At 39.6% G+C, this 23,738-nt stretch overlaps 1 protein-coding gene across 4 annotated transcripts in view; it reads left to right on the forward strand.

Moving 5' to 3' along the window:
* CNTN4 (contactin 4) overlaps positions 1-23,738 on the forward strand; it is a gene marked incomplete at both ends in the record, with an annotated part of 493,058 nt that overhangs the window by 454,055 nt on the left and 15,265 nt on the right. For 2 of the 4 annotated variants that reach the window (XM_082664454.1, XM_082664456.1), the window contains 4 exons: positions 10,836-11,011; positions 15,793-15,913; positions 19,940-20,098; positions 22,189-22,338. In XM_082664454.1, coding sequence (XP_082520580.1) covers positions 10,836-11,011; positions 15,793-15,913; positions 19,940-20,098; positions 22,189-22,338 — 606 coding nt within the window. The remainder of the gene's footprint in view (positions 1-10,835; positions 11,012-15,792; positions 15,914-19,939; positions 20,099-22,188; positions 22,339-23,738) is intronic. The other 2 variants (XM_082664455.1, XM_082664457.1) reach the window with 1 other exon arrangement.

The following is a 23,738-nucleotide window of genomic DNA, read 5'->3' on the forward strand; positions in this document are numbered from 1 at the left end:
TTTAAGAACTTTTAAAGGGACTTTATTGATGGCCAGAGTGAGCAGCAAGGCCACTTAAGGAAACAAGAGCCAGGCCTGTACAATATAAGGTGGGATGCCCTATATTTTGCTCCCCCATGGGGTGTAAACAGAAAACCCTTCCCATAACCTGTTCAGGGCTTTACAACCACACATAGGGAGGAATGTTCATGAGGAGGGAGAAACTCCCTTATAAGATGAACTTCCAAACCAAAATTAGAAGGACAGTGAGGGAGGACTTCCCTGGTGGCGCAGTGGTTAAGAATGCGCCTGCCAATGCAGGGGACACGGGTTCGAGCCCTGGTCCGGGAAGATCCCACATGCCGCGGAGCAACTAAGCCCGTGCACCACAACTACTGAGCCCGCGCGCCTAGAGCCCGTGCTCTGCAACAAGGGAAGCCACCACAGTGAGAAGCCCGTGCACGGCAACCAAGAGCAGTCCCTGCTTGCCACAGCCAGAGGAAAAAAAAAAAAAAAGACAGTGAGGAAGTCTGCCCCCATAAGAGATAGTTGGCAAATACAACAAAGAGAAGAATTCACACTCTCAAAAGTGGCAATAATGGAGCAATCTCAAAAGGACTTTTAACTAAGTAGTGTAGATTTCTCAAGGATGACCTTACCTACCCCATCCTTCCCTGCTTCCTACCTGACTCCCTGACAGAATGGATTTCCAAGAAGTAAGTCAGAGAAAAAGAACAAACTGGAAGCTATGCTGTTGTTTTGTTTTGATAGCTGCTCTCAAATGTAGAGCCAAAGGACCTAGCAGAGAAGAATAATTAGAATATTAATCAATTTTATTCTATTTAATAATGAATTATTCTCTCCAAGCTTAATTAATATTAAGGAATGCCTGTTTTTTTGCCTTAAATCTCTGTTGTTTATTTATTATTTATTTGTTTTATTGGAGTAAAATGGCTTTACAGTGTTGTGTTAGTTTCAGCTGTACAATGAAGTGAATCAGCTATATGTATGCCTATATCCCCTCCTTCTTGGACCTCCCTCCCACTCCCCCCATCCCACCCATCTAGGTGGTCACAGAGCACTGAGCTGAGCTCCATGTGCTGTACAGCAGGTTCGCACTAGCTATCTGTTTTACACATAGTAGTGTATTTATGTCAAACCTAATCTCCCAGTTTGTCCCACCCTCCCCTCCCCACACTGTGTCCACATGTCTGTTCTCTTCATCTACGTCTCTATTCCTGCCCTACAAATAGGTTCATCTGTACCATTTTTGTAGATTCCACATATATGCATTAATATAGGGTATTTGTTTTTCTCTTTCTGGCTTACTTCACTCTGTATGACATACTCCAGGTTCATCCACAGGTTCATACACATGACCCAATTTCATTCCTTTTTATGGCTGAGTAATATTCCATTGTAAATACATACCACATCTTCTTTATCCATTCATCTATCGTTGGACAATTTAAGTTTAAATTTTATTCTATTTAATAATGAATTATTCTCCAAAAGCTTAATTAATTTTAAGTAATGCCTTAGGTATTTTATAAATGTATTGACTTAAATTTTCACCCAGGTGTGAAATGCGGAACTCAGAGTGTTTCAATTTTAGTAAAGTGATACATTCTCTATATTCATTCTGCAGTGGAATTGCGGAGTCCTAATCCCTGGACCGCCAGGGAAGTCCCAGGAAAGCTCTTTTTTAAAGTAGAATGTCATCTAGTATATGTAGAAGAAATGATGGAGATTTGCCATTTTGCAACATCAGAGAGGTGGTTGCTTCAGGCAGGAGTCTTCAGTGGATCCTAAGGCTGGGAGGTGGAGGTTCGATGAGCATCAAAATATTGGTGTAATTTTGGAATACCACCCCACAAAATGCTAATCAGTTGCAAGGGGGAAAATGCTAAATACAAAGTAGAGAAGCCAGGCAGACGCCAGCATGACCCGTGATTAGAGTTATCATGGTCATTGGTCAGTGTTGAGATGAGTTCACATCACATCACACAGCTCCTGATTTGACACACTTCGAAGGTACCACACAGCATTTCAGTGTTGTTCCTGCTGAGAATACAGACCTAAATCAGGTCATGAGGAAACATCCGATGAATCCAGGTTGAGAGTCATCCTACAAGATGTAAGGCCTGTTCTCTTTAAAGTTGTCAAGGATTTGAAAGATAGGGAAAGACTGAAGAAATGTTCTAACTTGAAGGAGTCTAAAGAAGCATGACAATTAATTGCAACATTTATTCCTGGGTAAGGTCCTGGACCAAAAGATAAAGAGACATTACTGAGAAAGTTAGCAAATTTTGAATGGGACCTGAATTGCATAGTGATGATGTGCCAGGGTTGATTTCCTTATTCGGAGGATTGTGTGCTGGTTATTAAGAAAGTGTTCTTGTTTGGTGAAATACACACTGGAATGTTTAAGGGTAGCATGTCTACCCATTAGATAGCATGTCTGTAGTTGCTCTCAAAAGGTTCAGAAAAAGACTAATGATAATAAGTAAATATAAATTATAGATAATACCATATATATATTACATATCTTTATTATATATAAGAAAGAACAGGAAATAAGCAAATGCAATAAAATATTAACAGTGGAGGGGTCTGTGCGAAGGTGAGTTCTTTGTACTTTTCTATAAGTTTGAAATTATTTTGAAATAAATTATTTTTTAAATAAATTACTTTTCAAATGAATTATTTTCTAAAAGCAAGAAAAAATTCTAAATGTGGCCTTGGAGGCAAAAATCAGCAATGAGCACAGACAAAGGGTCAGAGTTTGCACAGTGATTGAGCCCTTAGGTAGCTACTTTTTTCTGTTCAGTAGCCAATTTAAGTCAGGATAAATAATAGGAAATACAGCACAACAGCTTCCCAATGTACAGCATGTCAAGGTTCAAGTCCCTACTTTGGTTAGTCACCAACACTACCATTCATGGGTCATCACCCAATTAATCTTTAACCGACTCTGGTGAGTAGGGACAGAGCTAGGCACGGGGGTTTATAAAAGTGTAAGATGTGGTCCCCGACCCCCAGGAACGTGATTACAAGGCAGAAACGGGATATATGTCAGTGATATTCCACAACAGTGCTCAAGCTTAATGTTGAAGAAATAGAACAGACAGTTAACGCTGACAAGCTTTACACAAGGAAAGGATCACCCGTGAGGAGAGTGGTCAGGAAAGCATTGGGAAAGCGGTTTGGATTCATACACTCTCAGGAGAAATGACAGGCTTCATCTACCCTGGCTGGCTTTCAGTGTCTCCTGACACACCCTCTCTGATGGAGCCCACCCCCACTTGAATACTTCTAGAAATAGTGATGCATGTTCTCCTGAGGCAGCCCATTTTCCTGTTGATAAGATCAGATTATTTGGAAAGTTCTCTTTTATGTAGAGCCAAACTGTGCCTCTTTGTAGGTACTGTTGCTTTCTACTTTGGAACAACACAAAATAAGCTCAATTCATCTTCTGCCTATAAACCCTTCACATATTTGCAGACCAGTCTCATGTCTCCTCTCATTTCTCTTACTCCTGTCAAACATTTTCATTTTTTTTAACTGTTACAGATTTATTAGCTCCTTCACTAACCTAGGTGGACTAATCTGTCAGTGAATCCAAAGGATGTTCCTAGTAAGCTGTGGTCTCATTAATGAAGAATATAATGGGATTTTTACCTCTCTAAGATGGAATACCGCATGCTATTAAATGCAGCCTAAGATTGCATTAGCTTTCTTTGGCAGCGGCATGGGCCATGTTGAGACTGGAATGCTCAAGTGTTTTCCATGTGAACTGCCAACCCAGTTTTTCCCCCAGCCTGAACCTATGTAGTTGATTTTATAAGTGTAGCTTTTTGCTTTACCCCTACTAGATCTCATCCTAAAATAAAGAATTGGTCCAGCTTGAAATCACTGGGAATTTTGAGTCTCATCTCATGGGTAGGGCATCCCTTTTTTATGTGTGTTTTATGCAAAATCGATGAAAAATAGTACATCCAGCACTGGTTTTGTTTTTATTAAAAAAAAAATATGACCAACCAGAGAGCTTAAATTCATCCCTAGAGATTCTCCCTCCAGGTTGATTGTGATCATTAATCAACTGTCTTTGTTGTGGCCTTTAACGACTATTAAAAATAGTTCTCTATCCAATCCCCCTTGGTGTCATTTGAGGTGAGTTGACTGTCAGCTCTTTCACTAACTCTTTTTTTTGAAGGATCCCATTTTTTAAAGTTTCCCTACAAAATTTAATGTAAAAAAGAAGACACAACCTGACTGCGAGGCATCATCAAAACCATTACAGTTAAGAAATTCACTAACAAAAGGAGATGTATACCTCCCTTGAATGAAGATGACTAAAACACACATTTTAAACACTTTCCTTGATAGGCACCAAGTGAATAGCTTGGCACTGTGAGGGAAAGGTAAAGAAATTATAAATTGAAACGGAAGGGTTGATGTAATACAAGGCAAGCAACATCAAAATGGAATTCTTATCCCATAAACTACAGGCACTTGTTGTTACAGGTAACAAAAGCCTGAGATCAGAAAGCTTTTCTTCCAACAGTGAAAGTCAGAATATAATATGAGTTGAGTAATATGTTACAACTTATACATCTAATTGTTTTTTTTTTTCCTGCTCCTCAGAATTGATCAATGTTAACATCTTGGAATATGTGCAGCCAGATTTCTTTTAAGAAAAATAATTGTTTTTATAAAAGTATACATGTTGTCCTTAAGCAATTTGAGCAAAGCAGAAAACACAAAAATGAAAATTAAACATTAAATTTTAGCTAAAATTAATAGGAAAAGAAAGTACAGTGGACATAAAGTGTTTCTTCAATATGAGAGATAATTTTCTTTAAAAAAAAACCTCTAAATTTAAGAGATTACAAAAAACATTAAGATGTTAGAGTCCACAGTTTTATTACATGCTTTAAATGTATGTGAGGTTTTTTTTTTTACCTTTTTTATTGAAGTATAGTTGATTTACAATGTTGTACCAGTCTCTGCTGTACAGCAAAGTGACTCAGTTATACACATATATACATTTTTTAATATTCTTTTCCATTATGGTTTATCCCAGGAGATTAGTTATAGTGTCCTGTGCTATACAGTAGGACCTTGTTGTTTATCCATTCTAAATGTAATAGTTTGCATCTACCACCCCCAAACTCCCACTCCATCCCTCTCCCTCCCCACTGCCCCCTTGCAACCACAAGTCTGTTCTCTATGTCCGTGATTCTGTTTCTGTTTTGTAGATAGGTTCATTTGTGCCATATTTTAGATTCCACATATAAGTGATATCATGTGGTATTTGTCTTTCTCTTTCTGACTTACTTCATGTAGTATGATATATACACCACACCTTCTTTATCCACTCATGTCGATGGAGTGGAAATTGTGGTGCTGTGAATATAGGGGTGCATGTATCCTTCTGAATTATAGTTTTGTCCGTGTATATGCCCAGGAGTAAGATTGTTGGATCATATGGTATTTCTAGTTTCCCGAGGAACCTGCATACTGCTCTCCATAGTGGCTGCATCAATATACATTCCCACCAACAGTGCAAGAGGGTTCCCTTTTCTCCACACCCTCTCCAGCATTTCTTATTTGTAGAATTTTTAATGATGGCCATTCTGACTGCTGTGAGGTGATACCTTATTGTAGTTTTGATTTGTATTTCTCTAATAATTAGTGACGCTGAGCATCTTTTCATGTGCCTCTGGCCATCTGTGTGTCTTCTTTGGAGAAATGTCTGTTAAGGTCTTATGCCCATTTTTCAATCAAATATTTTCTCCCATTCTGTAGGTTTTCTCATTTTTTGTGTTTTTTTTTTTTTTTTTTGCTTTGTTTTGTTTTTGTTTTGTTTTTTATGGTTTCCTTTGCTGTGGAAAAGCTTATAAGTTTGACTAGGTCCCATTTGTTTATTTTTGTTTCTATTGCCTTGGGAGACTGACCTAAGAAAATATTGGTACAATTTATGTCAGAGAATGTTTTGCCTATGCTCTCTTCTAGGAGTTTTATGGTGTCATGTCTTATGTTTAAGTCTTTAAGCCATTTTGAGTTTATTTTTGTGCATGGTGTGAGGGTGTCTTCTAACTTCATTGATGTACATGCAGTTGTTCAACTCTTCCAGCACTACTTGTGGAAGAGACTGTCTTTATCCCATTTTATAGTCTTGCCTCCTTTGTCAAAGATTAATTGACCATAGGTGTGTGGGTTTATTTCTGGGCTCTCTATTCTGTTCCATTGATCTATATGTCTGTTTTTATACCAATACCACACTGTTTTGATTACTGTAGCTTTGTAGTATTGTCTGAAGTCTGAGAGAGTTATGCCTCCTGCTTTATTTTTTTCCTCAGGATTGCTTTGGCAATTCTGGGTCTTTTATGGTTCCATATAAATTTTTGGATTACTTGTTCCAGTTCTGTGCAGAATGTCATGGGTAATTTGATAGGGATCACATTAAATCTGTAGATTGCTTTGGGTAGTATTGCCATTTTAACAAAATTAATTCTTCCAATCCAAAAGCATGGGATATCTTTCCATTTCTTTGAATCCTCTTTAATTTCCTTCATTAATGTTTTATAGTTCTCAGCATATAAGTCTTTCACCTCCTTGGTCAGGTTTATTCTTAGGCATTTTTTTGATATGATTTTAAAAGGTATTGTTTTTTACATTCCCTTTCTGATATTTCATTGTTAATGTAAGAAATTATGCATCTAGTTGTTGACCTAATCATTAACAGAGTGCTTAATAATTAAATCTCCCTTCCATGGTTGTTTTGACCTTTAGAACAAAGCATAGTTTACTTTCTGACCTCTTGATATTATAGAAAACAGTATAAAGCATAAAAGAATTTTTTTTACTCTAGGAAGGTTAAGCGCTTGGTAAATATATATATATATATATTTATATTTATATTTATATTTTGAGCATCAATCCTCTGGAGTTCTAAATTTATCATTCTCTGTGGGATGAACCAACCACAAGCTAGAAAGTTCAGGAGTGTTGTTGGTCCTATTTATTGTTGCTATTTAATTACATCCAAACCCAGACATCAATTCACATCTTGAGTTCTAATTGCTTTTGAGAGTTCTGTGCACAGAACAATAGCTGGAGTGACTCTTCAGAATAGAAGTTGTAAATATAGGTTCTTCCTGATCTTAATGAATTAAAACCAAAGGAGGGGAGACAGTTTTGTTTTGAAGAAGCCATCTGTTTATTTGTGTACAGTGTTTGTATTCAAATTTCAAGAAATTCATCAAGTATAAAGCATCAGAATTCATAACACAGAAAACAGGAGTACTGAACAAGCATACAATTTGAGAAAACCAAGTAGCTAATGAGGTTTTGAACCTCTTTAGTTTAATCTTCTCTAGTGCCAAGGAGAACTCTCTGGTGTGTACAGTGCTTGTCTTCCTTTGCATTGATTCTTGGTACTTCAGGGCTCAAAATGTGAATTGGTGACAAGTGCTAAGGTAATGAATTAGCAGCTGTCAGCTCAGCAACTGTGCCAGCATAATCCTTGATTTAGAGCACTTCTCTGGTCCTTGGTTAACAGGCAACTGAGTTCACCAGTAATAAAATCTGTCCCAGATAGCTACACGTGCATAAACGGATGAACATTTATTTAGGAAACAAATGTCAATTAAAAATGTCAGCCAGAATTGTATATGACTCTAGGCTTTAGGGTAGGTGCCAACTGCAAGACATTTTTAAGGACCTGAACCTGGACATTTGACTCTGCACTCATCAGTGTGATGTGTAAGCTTATAGCTAGAGCCAGCATTTTAGGCATAAAATCATCACTTCTTTTTACCTGTCTAAGGCAAGTAACTTGATTACTCTTGCAGTGAAGCCCTCTGAAACCATCTTCACCCCATGGCCTTCTTTGACTTTCTTCTGCATTTACATATCCTCAGCTGACTACACATAATCAAGAGTGCAAATTGCTATATTATGCCCTTAGCCTGGTTGCATGGATGATTTGTGAATGGATATCATGTTTTCAGCTAAATAAAGGGAGTCAGCTTAGCACAATAGATAATTCCTCAACCACCCTTAGGTATCAGTTTCCCTCATCTGTTAAATAGCCGATAATACTACGTATTTGTTGAGAATAAATGAAACAATCCTTGTCAAGCGTGTAACATGGTATCTAGAATGTGAGGGGCTCGATTAGTTTTTACAAATAAGTTTTTTCTATCTTTCTTGGTAGTAGGGCACTGTTATCCTTATAACACCTAATGAGTGCTTGGTAGATAGATCAACAAATGAATGAAGGTACATTAAAATGAAAATCTAAATTGTGAAATCAGTGGACAGCTATTTAAAATAGAATAAGGTGACATCTTGCCAAATACAAACCACAGACATATATCATTTTGTCCAGGAATTATATGTTCCAATCTTCATTTTATAGGTGAAAATTTAAATTAAAAAATGATAAATGACATGTTAAGTCAAATGGAGCTATTCCTAGATTTTCTGCTTAGCATTATACTAAGGTGATTTGCTCTCAACTCCTTCGCTCATTTAAAAAAATCTCAGTCTGTATCTTTTCCTGTGGGTCAGTTAACCAATGGAGTATATTTTGATTATGTGACTTGCAAAAAGCCTCAGGTTTTGAAACAAACACTTTTGTCTCCCATTACCTCTTAGCTAGGAGTACCTGTTTTTCACTTCTCATTTCATGGACATCATTCGTTCAGCAGTGACTAAAAGCACACCAGTCCACGCATCATGAGCTTTACCTACTTTCAGAAAACAGCAAAAGTATGTCCCTCCACTAGATTATAATCTATTTATGGACACAGACTTTCCTTTTTCAACAACCAGAGATGTTTGCTTTCCACAGTTGGATAAAAGGGTAGAAAAACTGTTTTAAATACTCTCTTTAAAGAGGAAATTTTAGTGGGTGGGTTGTTGGAAAAAAAGACCAATCAAAAGTCTCCTATGAGACTCCATTACAAAATTCTCAGCTGAGATTTTAATCTAAGAGCTACATTCAGTAAATGTTTATGTGCCACACAGAGTGTGAAACACAACCCTGTGAATGTTGAAGGGGATTAACCATTGTTTTTATATTGTTTTTGTTTGCTTTTGATTTGTCTTCTTTATTATGGTTTTTGGTTGGTTTTGTTTGACTTGGTTTAGTACAGAGAAATTTCTGGAATATGGCTGAATTCATAATTTTATTCCTTAGGCACTTATATGACCTTTTTATTTAACTCAAATTGCTTTTCACCATTTTATTCTCTGACACCATTTATGAAAGCCAATTTCAGTGAGAAATAAGAGACTACCTATGTGTGAATGTAGTTTTAGAGTTTATAGAGTTTATAAACTATCTTGGCTAAGCAAGTCCTTTCTGTTCCCAATTAAAACTGTAATGTAAAGGGTGAATTTTAAAATGAATTAGTAGTCCTTATTTTAAAGAAATAATATGTGGGGCTTCCCTGGTGGCACAGTGCTTGAGAGTCTGCCTGCCGATGCAGGGGACCACGGGTTCGTGCCCCGGTCCGGGAGGATCCCACATGCCGCGGAGCGGCTGCGTCCGTGAGCCACGGCCGCTGAGCCTGCGCGTCCGGAGCCTGTTGCTCCGCAGCGGGAGAGGCCACAACAGTAAGAGGCCCGCGTGCCGCAAAAAAAAAAAAAAAAAAAAAAAAAGTAATACATGAGTAAAGTCAGAGAAAGACAAATATTATTATATCATTGATACGTGGAATCTAAAAAAAATGATACAAATGAACTTATTTACAAAGCAGAAAGACTCACAGACATAGAAAACAATCTTATGATTACCGAAGGGGAAGGCGGGAGCTACGTTAGGAGTTTGGGAGGAACTGATACACACTACTGTGTATATAAAATAAACAAGGACCTACTGTATAGCACAGGGAACTATATTCCATATCTTGTAATAACCTATAGTGGAAAAGAATCTGAAAAAGAATGTGTATATATGTATAGTTGAATCACTTTGCTGTACAGCAGAAACTCACACAACATTGTAAATCAACTATTGTTCAATAAAAAAGTTATATATACATATAATTTTGTCAGTGATGTTCATTACAGCATTATTTATAATTATAATAAAATTTGCTAAAATGTTTACTAGTTTCAAAGTGATTGAAACTATTAACAGCATATTATGCAGATTATAAAAATATGTGGATAAAGGTATAAGCCTATATTAAGTAGAGAAAAAAGGAAAATCACATGTGTAGCATGTTTACAATAATGCAAAACAAGACAACTGAAAAATTATGAATCCAAAAGACAGGAGGAAATTATACTAAAATGAAAATAGGGGTTTTATCTGGACAGTCAGAAACTAAGTAGGATTTTGTTTTGTTTTGTTTTGGTCCCTCCTTTCAAATGCCCTGAATTTTCTAAATTCCCTATACTAAACATGTATCACTTTTATAATAGAAAAAAACCCCAACAAACTTCAAATTAACATGGATTTTCCTGTTTGCACTCAGCTGTAGTATTGCTTTCTAGTGAAACTGGGGAGATCTAAAAACCTTTTTGAAGAGATAATTTCAGAGCAGTCTGCCAGCAGTAGGCCCTTCCATAAGTGTCTTAAGAGAGCTAACCCCAGTGCTCCCCAGCTGAGTTCTGCTGCTCTGTGAAGGTTCACATAATAAGTGTTTTTATCTTTTCATATTAAAAATGACCTCCTGGCCCGACTCTGAGCTTCCCAGATGACTGAGGTTTGCCGGGCACAGACTAAGACAAAATAAAGCAAAACTCCTTAGTATTTCATCCTGCACTTGGATTCTACGTTTTATTTCCACACCAGCTCACAGGCTTTGTTGTTTTGCTTTGTTTTCACTCTCTAGATCCAACAAGGGTAATGGTACCCCCTTCCAGTATGGATGTCACTGTTGGAGAAAGTATCGTTCTGCCATGCCAGGTAACCCACGATCACTCGCTAAACATCGTGTTTACTTGGTCATTTAATGGACACCTGATAGACTTTGACAAAGACGGGGACCACTTTGAAAGAGTCGGAGGGGTAAGTATTAATATCAGACTATCCCCAGGAAATGTAATCAGCAACTAAAGGTCTCAAAACTGACTCAGATGAGTCGTTTAGACTAACTTTTGTTCAAACACCTTATTTCCAAAAACTCTTGGTTAATATCTGCTCCTTTTTGAGTGATGATTGCAGCCCTGCTTATTGAGCCACCTATAGGCCATGCCTTTTCTTAATCCTCATAATCCTTAACCCTATAGGTTAGTTATTCATTACTGTGTATGAATGAGAAAACTGAGGCTAATGGGAGCTATGTGGCTTACCTGGCCCTCACTGCTATTAAGTTGCAGAAATCAGCTTCAAACTTCAAATCCCAAGTTCTCTGCCCCATACTGTACCATATGCCATTGAACCTGATGAAGAAAATAGCTTAAGGACAGTTTAGTGAGATGCTTTTAGGCTGCTGTTTAAACACCCTTTGGCTCTTGTAGAAGACTTATCATTGTGAGGTTGGGGCTCTCTTTCTTGAATCTGAAAGTCTGATCAGATTATTTAATATCTCCAGATAATTTGAATTCTAATCGTTGAATTTTCAAAATGCCTTACTTTCCATAAAATACACATAGCATCATTGAACTCTTACACCAAGAAGAGGTTAACTCTGGAAACAGTTTGAATCTATCACAATCATTCTCAAAAATAATTTTTCTGCCCTTGGGACTTCCCTGAAGATCCAGTGGTTAAGACTTTACCATCTAATGCAGGGGGTGCGGGTTCAATCCCTGATCGGGAAGCTAAGATCCCACATGCTTCACGGCCAAAAAAACCAAAACATAAAAAAAAACAGAAGCAATATTGTAACAAATTCAATAAAGACTTTAAAAATGGTCCACATCAAAAAAATCTTTAAAAAAAAATTGTTCTGCCCTAACATAGCCCTACTCTCCTATTAGCAATGAAGATTCGGGGGATGGGGGGATAAATTGGGAGATTGGGATTGACATATACACACTACTATACATAAAGTAGATAACTGATAAGGACCTATTGAATAGCACAGGGAACTCTACTCAATACTCTGTAATGACCTGTATGGGAAGAGAATCTGAAAAAGAGTGGATATATGTATGTATCACTGATTCACTTTGCTGTACACCTGAAACTAACACAACATTGTAAATCAACTGTAGTCCAATAAAAATTAAAAAAAAAAAAACAGGTTCATTCTGGCTGCTATTATCATGGAGGAGTCCAATCAAAGACAGCAGAATATAAGCATGAGTCTGTGTTGAAAAGCCCTCCCATCCCTCATGCTACCACAGGAATCGGATTTACTCCCCTCATCTTACCCCCATCCATTATGTTGGGAATAAATGGGCTAAGGCTTACAGATTATCTGTATGATATGTGGAGGGCCTGTGTTCCTCTCAAAGATAATGCTATTCCTCTATTTACATTCTCGCTGCCTTTGTCAAACAGTACCTCTCCACTGAATTACAGAACACCAAAAATGATTTGAGTAACTATTTTCTCAACTCTCCCAAGGATTGTATACAACCGGTACCATTTTAGATGCATGAGACAGAAGTTAATTCATTACATCAGTGGATGACTCGAGTCATTAGTAATTCTCTCTTGGAGTCCTGGTTGAGGAAGGCTGGATGAAATTGCCATTATTAACCATTCTGAACCACTTTGATACGGTTCAGCCTAATAACTTTGCCCAAGTGAGAGTGATATGAACTACTTCACAAAGGCATTGAGGATGTTAAATACCTTCAGGTCTAGAAAACTACATAGCCCAATGCCTACCACAAAAGAAGTATGTGAGAAACATTAACGGTTGTATTCATTGAAGGAGGGTAACATTAATTCTAATAACGTGAACATTAATTCTAATAACATTAATTCTAATAACATTAATTCTAATAACCTGAGAAAACCTTCATAGATTAAGCAGAATATTTGTTTTCAGACTAAAATAAATGTCTTGGGCATAAGAGATAATAAAAAATAAAAATATTATCTCTCAGAATGGCACGGGCACCAACCAATCAGAACAGATGCTTGGGCAATCAAAATAGATGTCCTGCCAATCAGACAGATATGCACTTCATGCTGGACGGGCTGCACATCAGCCAGGGCTGAGGCACAGATGGAGATACCCGTGATGGAGTCAAGCACTAGTGACCGCCTTTTGTCGAGACCTCTGTCCATGGAATCACTCTCATTGGCCTTTTGTATGGGAAGTGTTTGTCTCTTTTGTGATACCAGTACTAGCACCAATCAACCATTGCTAAGAAGTAACTGCAAAATGTGGGACAGCGCTACAAATTGTGAGAGCTAAGTGTATTAGCCACCAGGATCATAAGTCTCTATAGGGTTAGCGCCAGATAACAGAAGAGGTAAGGAAGCAATTCTGAAGTCAAGCCCATTTCTCAGTTTCTGCTTCCTGTGTCAGTGTGGTACAGACGATGCTTGGGAGAGCCGACCTATTGCAGTGTTCGGAAGAGTTATTATTTCATTGTCCTCTGAGCGGCTCTGAGTGTTCGGTCAGGAACAGAGCAGACAACAGTGCTGCTTTTTTCTCTTTGGTAGGAACATAAATGTAGATCTCAGTAAACAGTTTGGTCTGTATGACTTTGAAGGGAAAGAGAAAGTTACTGGGGTCTGCTTCTGTGAGACTCATACCTCAATCCCGTGTTTATTTTTTTTGTTGTTTCACTTTTACGTTAAAAACACAAATGTGGTCAAAATCTGCAAATGAGGAGAGCACACTCCAAACCACACAGTCATCAAATTCTGTTAATGGATTGCTGTGCTCTGAAATCTGCTGGCTACAACTGGTTTCTTTGACCTTCAAGCCCTTGTTGAATAAAACAAATTATTGAGATAGTGTAGCCATTTCCTTTAAACCACTATGACTTCCCACTTTCCCTGCACATACCCCCTTGTGAGGCATATTTTTTGTTTAAGCCTCTGTTCAAAGTCCTAGCGCATGAAATGTCTTAGGTAAAGTAGTGATAATAATCATGATGATGATGATAACTTATATTTGCAAAGTGCCTAATCATTTATCAAGCATTTTCCTATATATCAGCTCTTTAATCCTCACAGAATCTCTGTCAAATATGGTAGCAATTACCCTATTTTACTAGCAATTATAAGACTTGATTAGTAAATAGTAGAATCTGGATGAGAACCCAAGTGTTATAAATGAAATATAGATTTCAGGTTTAAAAAAGAAATTCACAGATCTCCTTGAATTAGATTTAATGTCTTTGACATAATTGTTTCACAAGGAAAACTGATCGTAGCCATCCGTAATACTAGTTTAAATTTACCCTGTGTGTCACAGTTTTCCGGATTTTACATACACATACAATCTCATTTGATTCTCACAAGCTAGCACGGTAGGCAATGCATCCTTCTTTCACAGGTCAATAAACGAAGGCCCAGAGACATTAAGAGACTCACAGGAAGTCACACAGCAGGGATCAGCCCCAGACAACTAAGTCCCAAAACTTAAGCTCTCTCTTGACGATATGCTTTTGCCTTTCTCCTAATCCTGTTTACAACTCTTGGCGGTTCTGTGTCTTTCATTGCCGTGGGTAAATATGTAATATGCTGTACTGAAACCAAGGAGGAAAACTAAGTACACATTTAGAATGAGAATAAGATCTTTCCAACTGATAGGACAGCAGTCTGGTAATGAGTAGGGACTGGAGCCTGAAACTCTGTGGGCTCACATTCCGGTTCTGCCACTGATCAGCTAAGTGACTCTAGGAAAGACGAATAACCTCTTTGTGCTTGAGCTTCTTCATCTGTAAAGTAGGGATAATAAAAGTACCTACCTCACAGGACATGTCAGTATTTGGTGTAATATATGCCTGCCAGATATTAAGGACCATTAAGTATTATCCAATATTATTGTCATTTAGAAGCATAACAAGAGGGCCAAAATAACCTATGTTATCTTGTCATCCATCAAGGTTTAGAAATAAGAATAGCTTCCTGACTCTGAACCCTTGGGTGTTCGCTTGCTCAAGCAGTTGTTCTCCAAGTGTTTGATGAACAGAGCTCTGAAACCGAACTCCAAGGTGTAGCAGTGTTCTTCAGTTAAAATGCCAGCTTTGTGATGGCCTGTGGAGGCATCTCCTCACATTTATTAAAAGTCCCGTGCTGGTGAATGATGTAGAAATATTTCTAGGGCACATAGACATCCGTACCGGGATGTAATTAGTCCTATTCATCTGCTGATCAAACATACATTTGGCATTGGAAAACAAATTAGCACTGTTCCACAGTAGGTGATGCAAGATGTCCTTGGAGAGTCTGGTCCTCATAATTCATTAATTCAAACCTGGGAGCAGTCAGAATGATGCCTGTAAGACAGGGTTGTGCAGTAAAATACAGATGCTTCCAAATGTGGGCTTGCCTCCCCTTTCCAAATCAAGGGTTCCCAAGTACTGCAGTGCCAGCGAAGGCTGTAGGCTGAGGGCATATCTGAAGAAACCCACAGGACTAGGTCAGCAACTGCTTTATTACGTAAGTTTCAGTGCTTCCAGCGTGGATGGCAAACTGCTCCAGAGACACAGAGAAGCCAGGCACCTGAGGTCTTGTCCTAGGTGTGTTCTGAAGATGTTGCTGTTGTTATCTCTCAGGCAGGCTCACATATTTTTAATAGGCCATGGCTTGCATCACTAATGTTTTCATCAGCCAGTGTAAAATAAATCCATTAGTCACAGTGTCCTTCATGTGATAATGATAGTTAGAGCTCATTAAAAAGTAATTGTGGCCACTTTCCCCTACTTTATCAGCAGGATTCAGCTGGTGATTTGATGATCCGGAACATCCAGCTGAAGCATGCTGGGAAATACGTCTGCCTGGTCCAGACAAGTGTAGACAGGCTGTCTGCCGCTGCTGACCTGATTGTGAGAGGTATGGGAATTTTGGGGTTTGTTCTTAAAATATATTTGTGATATCTGCTCCTGCACAGAGTTCTAAAAACCTCAGTGGTTTAGAATTACAGGGGAAAAGACGATAGAAGGTAAACATTGTAAACAGTGGTTAAGAGTCTACAGAAGTTTTGTGTGCAGCTATTTCTCGTAGGGGATCAGAAAGTGCAGAGCAAATTCAGTTACTCTGTACTGAAAATAACTCCTATAAATGCTCCCCGTACTCTGATTTATAGTGTTGGAGTTCAACACCAGAATAACTAGAACAGAATAACTTTAGATTAGGAAAAGCAAATAGCTTAAAGAAGGATGAAACTGTGCCTTTTGCTGTTTCATCTGGGCTCAACCAAATTACAGTAAGTCCCCTACATACAAACCTTCAAGTTGCAAACTTTCAAAGATGCAAACTTGGGTTCCATCAACGTCAGGCGTGAGTGAAATTGCAGCTTGCCCTCCGTCTTCTGTTGTTGACAATCTTTCAACTCTACCATCTGCCACTTCCTCTCCTTCCTGCAGTCAGTAACTCTTCTTGCATGTTGACTTGATGCCAGCCCCTGTATGCCAGCTGTTATACTGTACTGCTGTACTTTTCAAGGTACTGTACTGTAAGATTAAAAATGTTTTCTTTATTTTTTATGTTTGTTTTTTATGTATTATTTGTGTGAAAAGTATTGTAAACCTATTACAGTACAGTACTATATAGCTGACTGTATTAGTTGGGTACCTAGGCTAACTTTGTTGGACTTAGGAACAAATTGGACTTATGAACTCGCTCTCAGAATGGAACTCATTCGCATGTAGGGGACTTACTGTAGTGAGTTAGGTCACTGATGTAACAGTGGCTTAAGTAAAATCATCACCAGTTTTTCCCATTTTTTTCCCCCTAAAGTTAATAGTTCTGTCCAGTTTCTAAAATATGGCTTTAGAAGGAAAGAGTTCCTGCCTGGGATATAGTCAATACGCAGGAAGTTGATGTCAAAACTGACATTGGTGAGATTCTCTTGCATGTGACAGACATGGTCTAACTTCATCCAAATGGCTGTGAATGACTTGACTGAGCCTCAACAAACCAATGTTTAAAGGAAGAGTAAGTGGACTTTTAAGAACTATTTTTTTAATTAAAGTTCAAGTCTTTGTGAACCAGTGTACATGCCAGAATCAAAGTGATGCATGCTCAGGGGTTTGCTAAAGTTAAATGTAAAGCCAAATCAGAACATCCAAATAATCTCTTAGCCAGCGTCTCCTTCATTCGAACCCTAACTATTGGTGTTTAGGAATCTTTGGCCAGCAGAATTTTGAGTGCAAGCAAATACAGGAGGTGTCACATTTGGAGGCAGGATGAATCTGAGTACACAGAGAATAAGATATTATTGGAAGCCACAAAAAGTGTTGCTATGTCCTGTGGGCATAACATGAGGGGGGAGGTGTGTGGAAGTTAGCAACTCAAACGGATTGTCAAGAGAGGATAAGAAAAATAGCTTTTCCATCAGATCTGCTTTGGTTCCCCTCTAAATCGCCTTAAAAACCTTTCTATAATGGAAGGAATAAGGGCCAGAGAAGAGAAAGAACTTCCAACCTGGGTAGAGCTACCCGCAGTATAACCTACGGGACCGGGTTTATTTCCATTTTAAAATACACCAGAGCTGGTCTGCTCTCTCACTGGGGACGAAAAGAATTCTGTTGTTGAAAATGTATCCTCTATTTCATTAGGATAATGTTCAGATCAGCAGTTTAAACGCCAATAAATTAGACTAATAAATATTTAAATTAGTAATAGTTGAATTTCTTAAATGATATTGTATACTTCATTTCACAGAAAATAACATGAAATACCAAGAGGAATTTGCAAATGCGGTCTAAGAGAACATCTAGCCTGATCAGTTAATAAAGCCAATAAATTAATATGCCATTTTAAACCATCATCTTTTGTTTAACCTCCTCCTAGCTCTGCCCTTTCAGCTTTTCTGCGTGTTGCAGAGGCAAGGCTGGTATGCGTTGCACTGACATGTAAGAGATTTTTGTGTCTGAAACTAGTAAAGCTTTGAGTCTTGTCTCTGGCTTCCTTGATTCTCTGATACCTACTTTATTTAATCTAGAGCACTCGAACAGCAGCTAGAAAGGCCACCCTTCCCTGAGAAAGAAACAGGGATGCAGGTGTAACACCTGCATTCCCTCCGCTGTTGCCTGTGACACAAACTGTTTGAGCCCCAGACCATGTGACCACTTTGCTCAGAGGATAAACATTTGCTCATTTTGTCATTTTGAAAGAGAGACCCAACTTCCCCAAAACAAAGGTGGTAAACATTCTGCAGGGTGTAGCATATCTACACTTGGGTGGGGCTGGTAGCAGGGACAGAACAAACAGCAAACCGCGCTGTGAAAGCACCATCTTACCCCCGGGGCCAACTTCGTGCCACCCCTTCGTGTCCTTCTTCCTAGTTGCCAACAGTGGGCTCAGATCTTCCTCTATCAATTTAATTCACTGAGGAATGTGCAGAGGAACACTTTTCTCCTTGTGGTACTTTGATTCTAAAGGCCATGGAAGGAGCATCTATTTTAAGAAAGGATGGGAATGCTAGGATGAGAAAGCTGGTGAGAAAAAAAAAAAAAGAGATTATATTGTCTTCTGGACTTTTCTCTGATTAATAAGAGTCCTGAAGACCAGAGGTTACCTCAGTTCTATCTAGGTGGCATTAGACTGACATGCTGAAATGTCACTATGGAAAATTAATCAGTGCCAGCATACCGACTTGCAGACCTTTCATTCAGGAGTAGGAGGGAGAAGATAAATTTAGTCTCATCTGTGGGTCTATAAGAAATGATTTTTAAAAAAGGAAAGAGAAATTTAGGGCATCACTTAAAGGGTGCGGAAGTGAGTCCCAGAACAAAGTGTTACTTCCAGAAATTGCCATTAACTTCTCAGCACTCTGTGAAAGGTCTCTTTCTTCCCTGCCCCTGCGCCGTGGCCCCGTAGTATTTTGGAAGAACATGTGATTGCTGTCCCGGGCCTCAGCACATCCCTCCCAGGAAGATCTCCTTCCTCCTGTCTAATGGACACAAGCTGTGTCGTTATGTGTCCCTCACACTCACCTTCTCTGCCCGGGTGGTCACTTGTTAGAAATGCCTTTAACCGCCTGCTAAGAGCGTTTCATGTTGGAATCAAGGACAGCTTTGAGTGTTTGCTCTGTCTCTGCTGTTATTTTGTGTTTGCTTACCAACCACTTTCCAGCCCTCCGTTTCTTTATGATTTACAAGCCTTCATTTAAAACTGATTTCCGCTCGTTTCAATGGTCTAAGTACAATGGCAGAAACAATGCACATCCAGAGCAGAAGGAGGAAAATACAGGTGTGAAACTTACAGAAACTGCCAATGTGGTCCTTCGACTCTCAACCCGATTTTGAAATCGCTTTGAAGAAGGCACAGTCTTGGGACTCGTGCACACAGGCCACTTTCACAGCAGTTCCCTGGCACGCAAGTGTGTGTTGGCATTTTACGTGGACATTCCAATGCAGCTGGAATGTACAGAGCAGCACTGAGACCCCCAGAGTTCTAAAGTCACCTTCGCTCACATCATCAGGGGTAGAAATGACCATTTCCAGAAGGCTCCAATCTTCACTTACCCAGATAACAGTGTCCAACCCGTAGTAGGAACTTGTAATATATGATGGATGGATTAATGAATTTGGGCCCTGGTGGTACCACAATATTCTCTCTTGACATCTAGAACAAATATCCTATTGTAATTCTTTGTATACCTACTGGTTTTTCCTATTATATTGTGAAGCCGTGGAAGGAAGGGGCCAGGCCACGTCTCACTCATCTCTGTAGTTTCAGAGCCTAGAAGAAAGCCAGGCTCCTAATAGCTATTCAAAAAGTAATTGACAAGCGATGAATCTGTGGGTGGATGAATCAACAGTTGAATAGGTCAGCGCCCCATTCAACAAAGTGGTCACATCCTTGGACATTTGAACACTCTGCTCAACTTCTGAGGGTCTTGCTCTTTCTCAGGTCCTCCAGGCCCCCCAGAGGCTGTGGCCATAGATGAAATTACAGACACCACTGCTCAGCTCTCCTGGAGACCCGGGCCTGACAACCACAGCCCCATCACCATGTATGTCATTCAAGCCAGGACTCCGTTCTCCGTGGGCTGGCAAGCAGTTAATACAGGTACCATGTTGGATGCCTGGTGCTGGTGTCTCACAGGGGCTTCTGAAACTCAGCAGAATGGACACAGCTCTGTGGCAGAAGCCGAGAGGCGTCTAGGTTCTCATTCAGACACAGCTACAGATGAGACATTATGGCAGTGTTTCCTATACCTCAACCAGTATACTATTTGATATTTTTCTTTCTACTGATTCATATTTGTTTGTTTGTTAATTTGTTCTAAGCAATAAGTCTGCAATGATAGTAGGTCTGTTGTGTTATATTTTTGACACACATTTTAAAATACATTAGCTATAAAAATAAAAAGCATCATCTATCTGTGCATTGCCTAAAATCGTATGTGTACCACTAGTGGGGCACTTTGAAAAGCAGTGGATTATGTTACTGTTTAATCACAGTCTTTGTAAAGTTTGTACACAGCTTTCAAGAAACCCGTATCTAAGGGCTGCGTGGAGCCTCTTGACTTCCTGCCTATTTTTTTAGATGGATATATTTGGGCATGAAGAGGCATGAGATTTTGTAAAATTAAAGAATACATGTGTTGGCCGTACCATCCCTGCTGCTGTCTACACCTCCAAATTGACTCGTTTTGTTATTTTATTTAGGTTTCGTTTGAGGAAAATATGGACAAACAAGTAGTTATTGCAAGCAAGTTACACATTCTTCTGGTCTTTCCATGTTAGCTTATCTAACCTCTGAAATGGGTTTCTGTGTTTCCAGCTGAATCATTGACTTTCTTCTGAGTCACAGGAGTGTTTTAGGAAGGAAGGAAAGGAAAAATCTGGAAGTTACGGAGATAAGAATTCTAGTCCTGACTTTGCTGATCAGCAGCTTTCTCTTCTGTTAAATGGGAAGAATAAGAATTGTTATGACCCCATACAGAAATGATTGTGATACTTAAAAAAAAATAAATTGCTGAATAAATACAATGAAGGACAGGAGTGGGATGAAGATGCTGATTCTCATGACGATAATAATGATGGTTTACAAAAGAAAACAGCTGGAATTGGTTAAGCCCCTCCTATGTGCCCTATGTTCTGCTAAGTGCTTTTCTTGAGTGTTCTCAACTGCACTGTGAATAGATATTGTTATTAGCCTTATTTTATGGTGAGGAAACCAAGGCATGGAAAGGTGAAACAACTTGCCCAAGGTCGTTTGGCTACTGAGTGTGGAGTTAGGGCTAGAATCCAGGTTGTCTGACTCCAGAACCCACTTTCTTCAACTTTGGAGGGAAGGACTCTAAAAGTGTGGCCCCAAGGAGGCTAGAAGCCACTGAAGCCTAGTCACAGGGGCCTCAGCTTTGTCACAGGGGACGTCCCTCTGAGTCTCCTGGGCCCATTGGGAAATCTTCATAGCAATTAATTCAAAACCCAAAAGGTTGTGCAGTGAGCCATAGAAGCCAAGTCCAGAGCTCCATGGCTTGTGGCATCAAGCAGGGGGCCCTGTCCTCTGTGAAGGGAGGCCTTCCCCAAATCCTGCTGGATGAACACTATCAAATTCTGCCTCTCTGACTCTTTTTCTGTTCTTCATGGGCCGGTCCGTTTATGTTTACAGAGTCTTTCTTTTGGTATGCTAACACAGTTCATTAACAGTAGTTGTGTGGACTTATAACATTATTACTCCATTGTTATAATAAGTTACAGAGCTTGAGCCATGCAGTCAGACAAAGGTGCAAATCCAGTATGACCTTGGGCGAGTCACTTGACCTTTATGTGGTACGTTTTCCTCATCTATAAAAATGAAGAGAATAATTTCACCTTACTCATAGGATAGTTGGAGGGATTAAACAATATGCCCAGCCCGATACAGTAAATGCTGAAAAACAGGTGAGGTGAGAATAATAGTGATTATGGTCAAGTAGCTTTGGGCTTTGAAGACTGTCTTTTGTGATGTCATCTGCTGGTGTGTGATTTGAGTTTATTAGTCTGGCACAGAGAGGTCTGGGATGACCTCCCTGCAAGGGCTGTTTGTGCAGCTACCCTCAGATCTGCAGCAATGCCCCGAACACAGTAATGGTGATGATGATGGATAGAAGTTCCCATCTTCCTAACATGGAATCCTATGAAACATGGTCACCTTTTGATGTCTTTCAGTCCCAGAACTCATTGATGGGAAGACATTCACAGCAACTGTGGTGGGTTTGAACCCTTGGGTCGAATATGAATTCCGCACAGTTGCAGCCAACGTGATTGGGATTGGGGAGCCCAGTCAGCCCTCTGAGAAGCGGAGGACAGAAGAGGCCCGTGAGTAGCACCAAGGATACAGGAGCTCCGGTTCCTTAGGGAAAGGCTTTGAATCTCCCTGCTCTTCAGCCCTAACGAGGCTCTGTGCTAGCCCACCCTTCCCTGAGTGACTGTGATCATCAGAAATGAGACCAATAGATGCTCAGCTTTACCATCAGGGAGTTTCATTATTTTGTTGGTGTTTTTGTTTTTATTTTTATATATTAACTTTTATTGAAGTATAGTTGATGCACAATGTTATATAAGTTATAGGTGTATAATATGGTGATTCACAACTTTTGAAGGTTATACTCCATTCATAGTTATTATAAAATATTGGCTATATTCCCCTGTGTGATATGTCCTTGCAGCTTATTTTGTACGTAATAGTTTGTACCTCTTACTTCCCTACCCCTACACTGCGCCTCCTCCCTTCCCTCTCCCCACTGGTAACCACTAGCTTGTTCTCTCTCTCTGTGAGTCCCAGCAGTGAGTTTCAATCCAGAGTTATGTTCTCACTCTTCCTTGGGTTCCCTGGTACAGGGCGAGACACTCTGCTTCGTTCTCTCAAACACCACGTCTTTCTTCACTGGTTCCTTTGTCACCAAGACTCTCCTACCAGGATTATTATTTTTTCAAATGCACACCCACACTTCAAATGAAATCAACTCACAGAAATGTCAAGTGGCAAAGAATAAGTTCTTCAGAAATGTTCAGTAAATCTTCTTAGGGTATAAACCCTTCCCAAAAGCTAAGATTAGGACCATCCTAGTAATTCACGCAAGCCCGGTCGGCAGTTTTATAGGAGCTTCTGTGTACGCAGCTTGGGTGAGCACGGTGAGAGAACAACATAAATTCACCTGCATCCCTTGTATTTGTCTCACATAGAGTGGGAGGCCTAGTGTGGGTGTGTGTGAAGGTCCCAGCTGCGATGAGGCCAAATGTTTATTGAAGGAAGAGGAAGGCCCCAGAGCAAATGGAAACTCTGACCCTACTCTTGGACACAAATCCATCTGGCTGTATTTCGTTGGCTTTATCCAAGGGGACATTCCCAGTCACCAAATCTATACCCCAGCCGGACATTTTTAGATTCTGTCTGGAGTCTTTCATTTACAGGATGATACTATAGCTAACCCCATGCTTCCTTTCTCCCTCCAAAATCGTAATTTAATGAATTCCCCTCAGCAATCCTGAGGGGGAAGCTAGCATAATTTGCCCTCTTTTACAGAGGAAACTGGGAGTCAAAGAGGTTAAGCACGGTGAGCCAGGGGTCAACCTCTGTCCACCACTTCCTTCAACACCCAGCTCAAAACTCACCTTCCTCTGAGAAGCCGTTAGCCCGGCCTGCGCTTCAGACGGCCTCCGCACTCCTCCGTTCTGTCTGTGCCGCATGTTGTTGGTTGTTGACATCGCTCTGGAAT

The sequence above is a fragment of the Grampus griseus genome (assembly GCF_964374135.1).
Source record: "Grampus griseus genome assembly, chromosome: 10".
NCBI classification, from domain to species: Eukaryota; Metazoa; Chordata; class Mammalia; order Artiodactyla; family Delphinidae; genus Grampus; species Grampus griseus.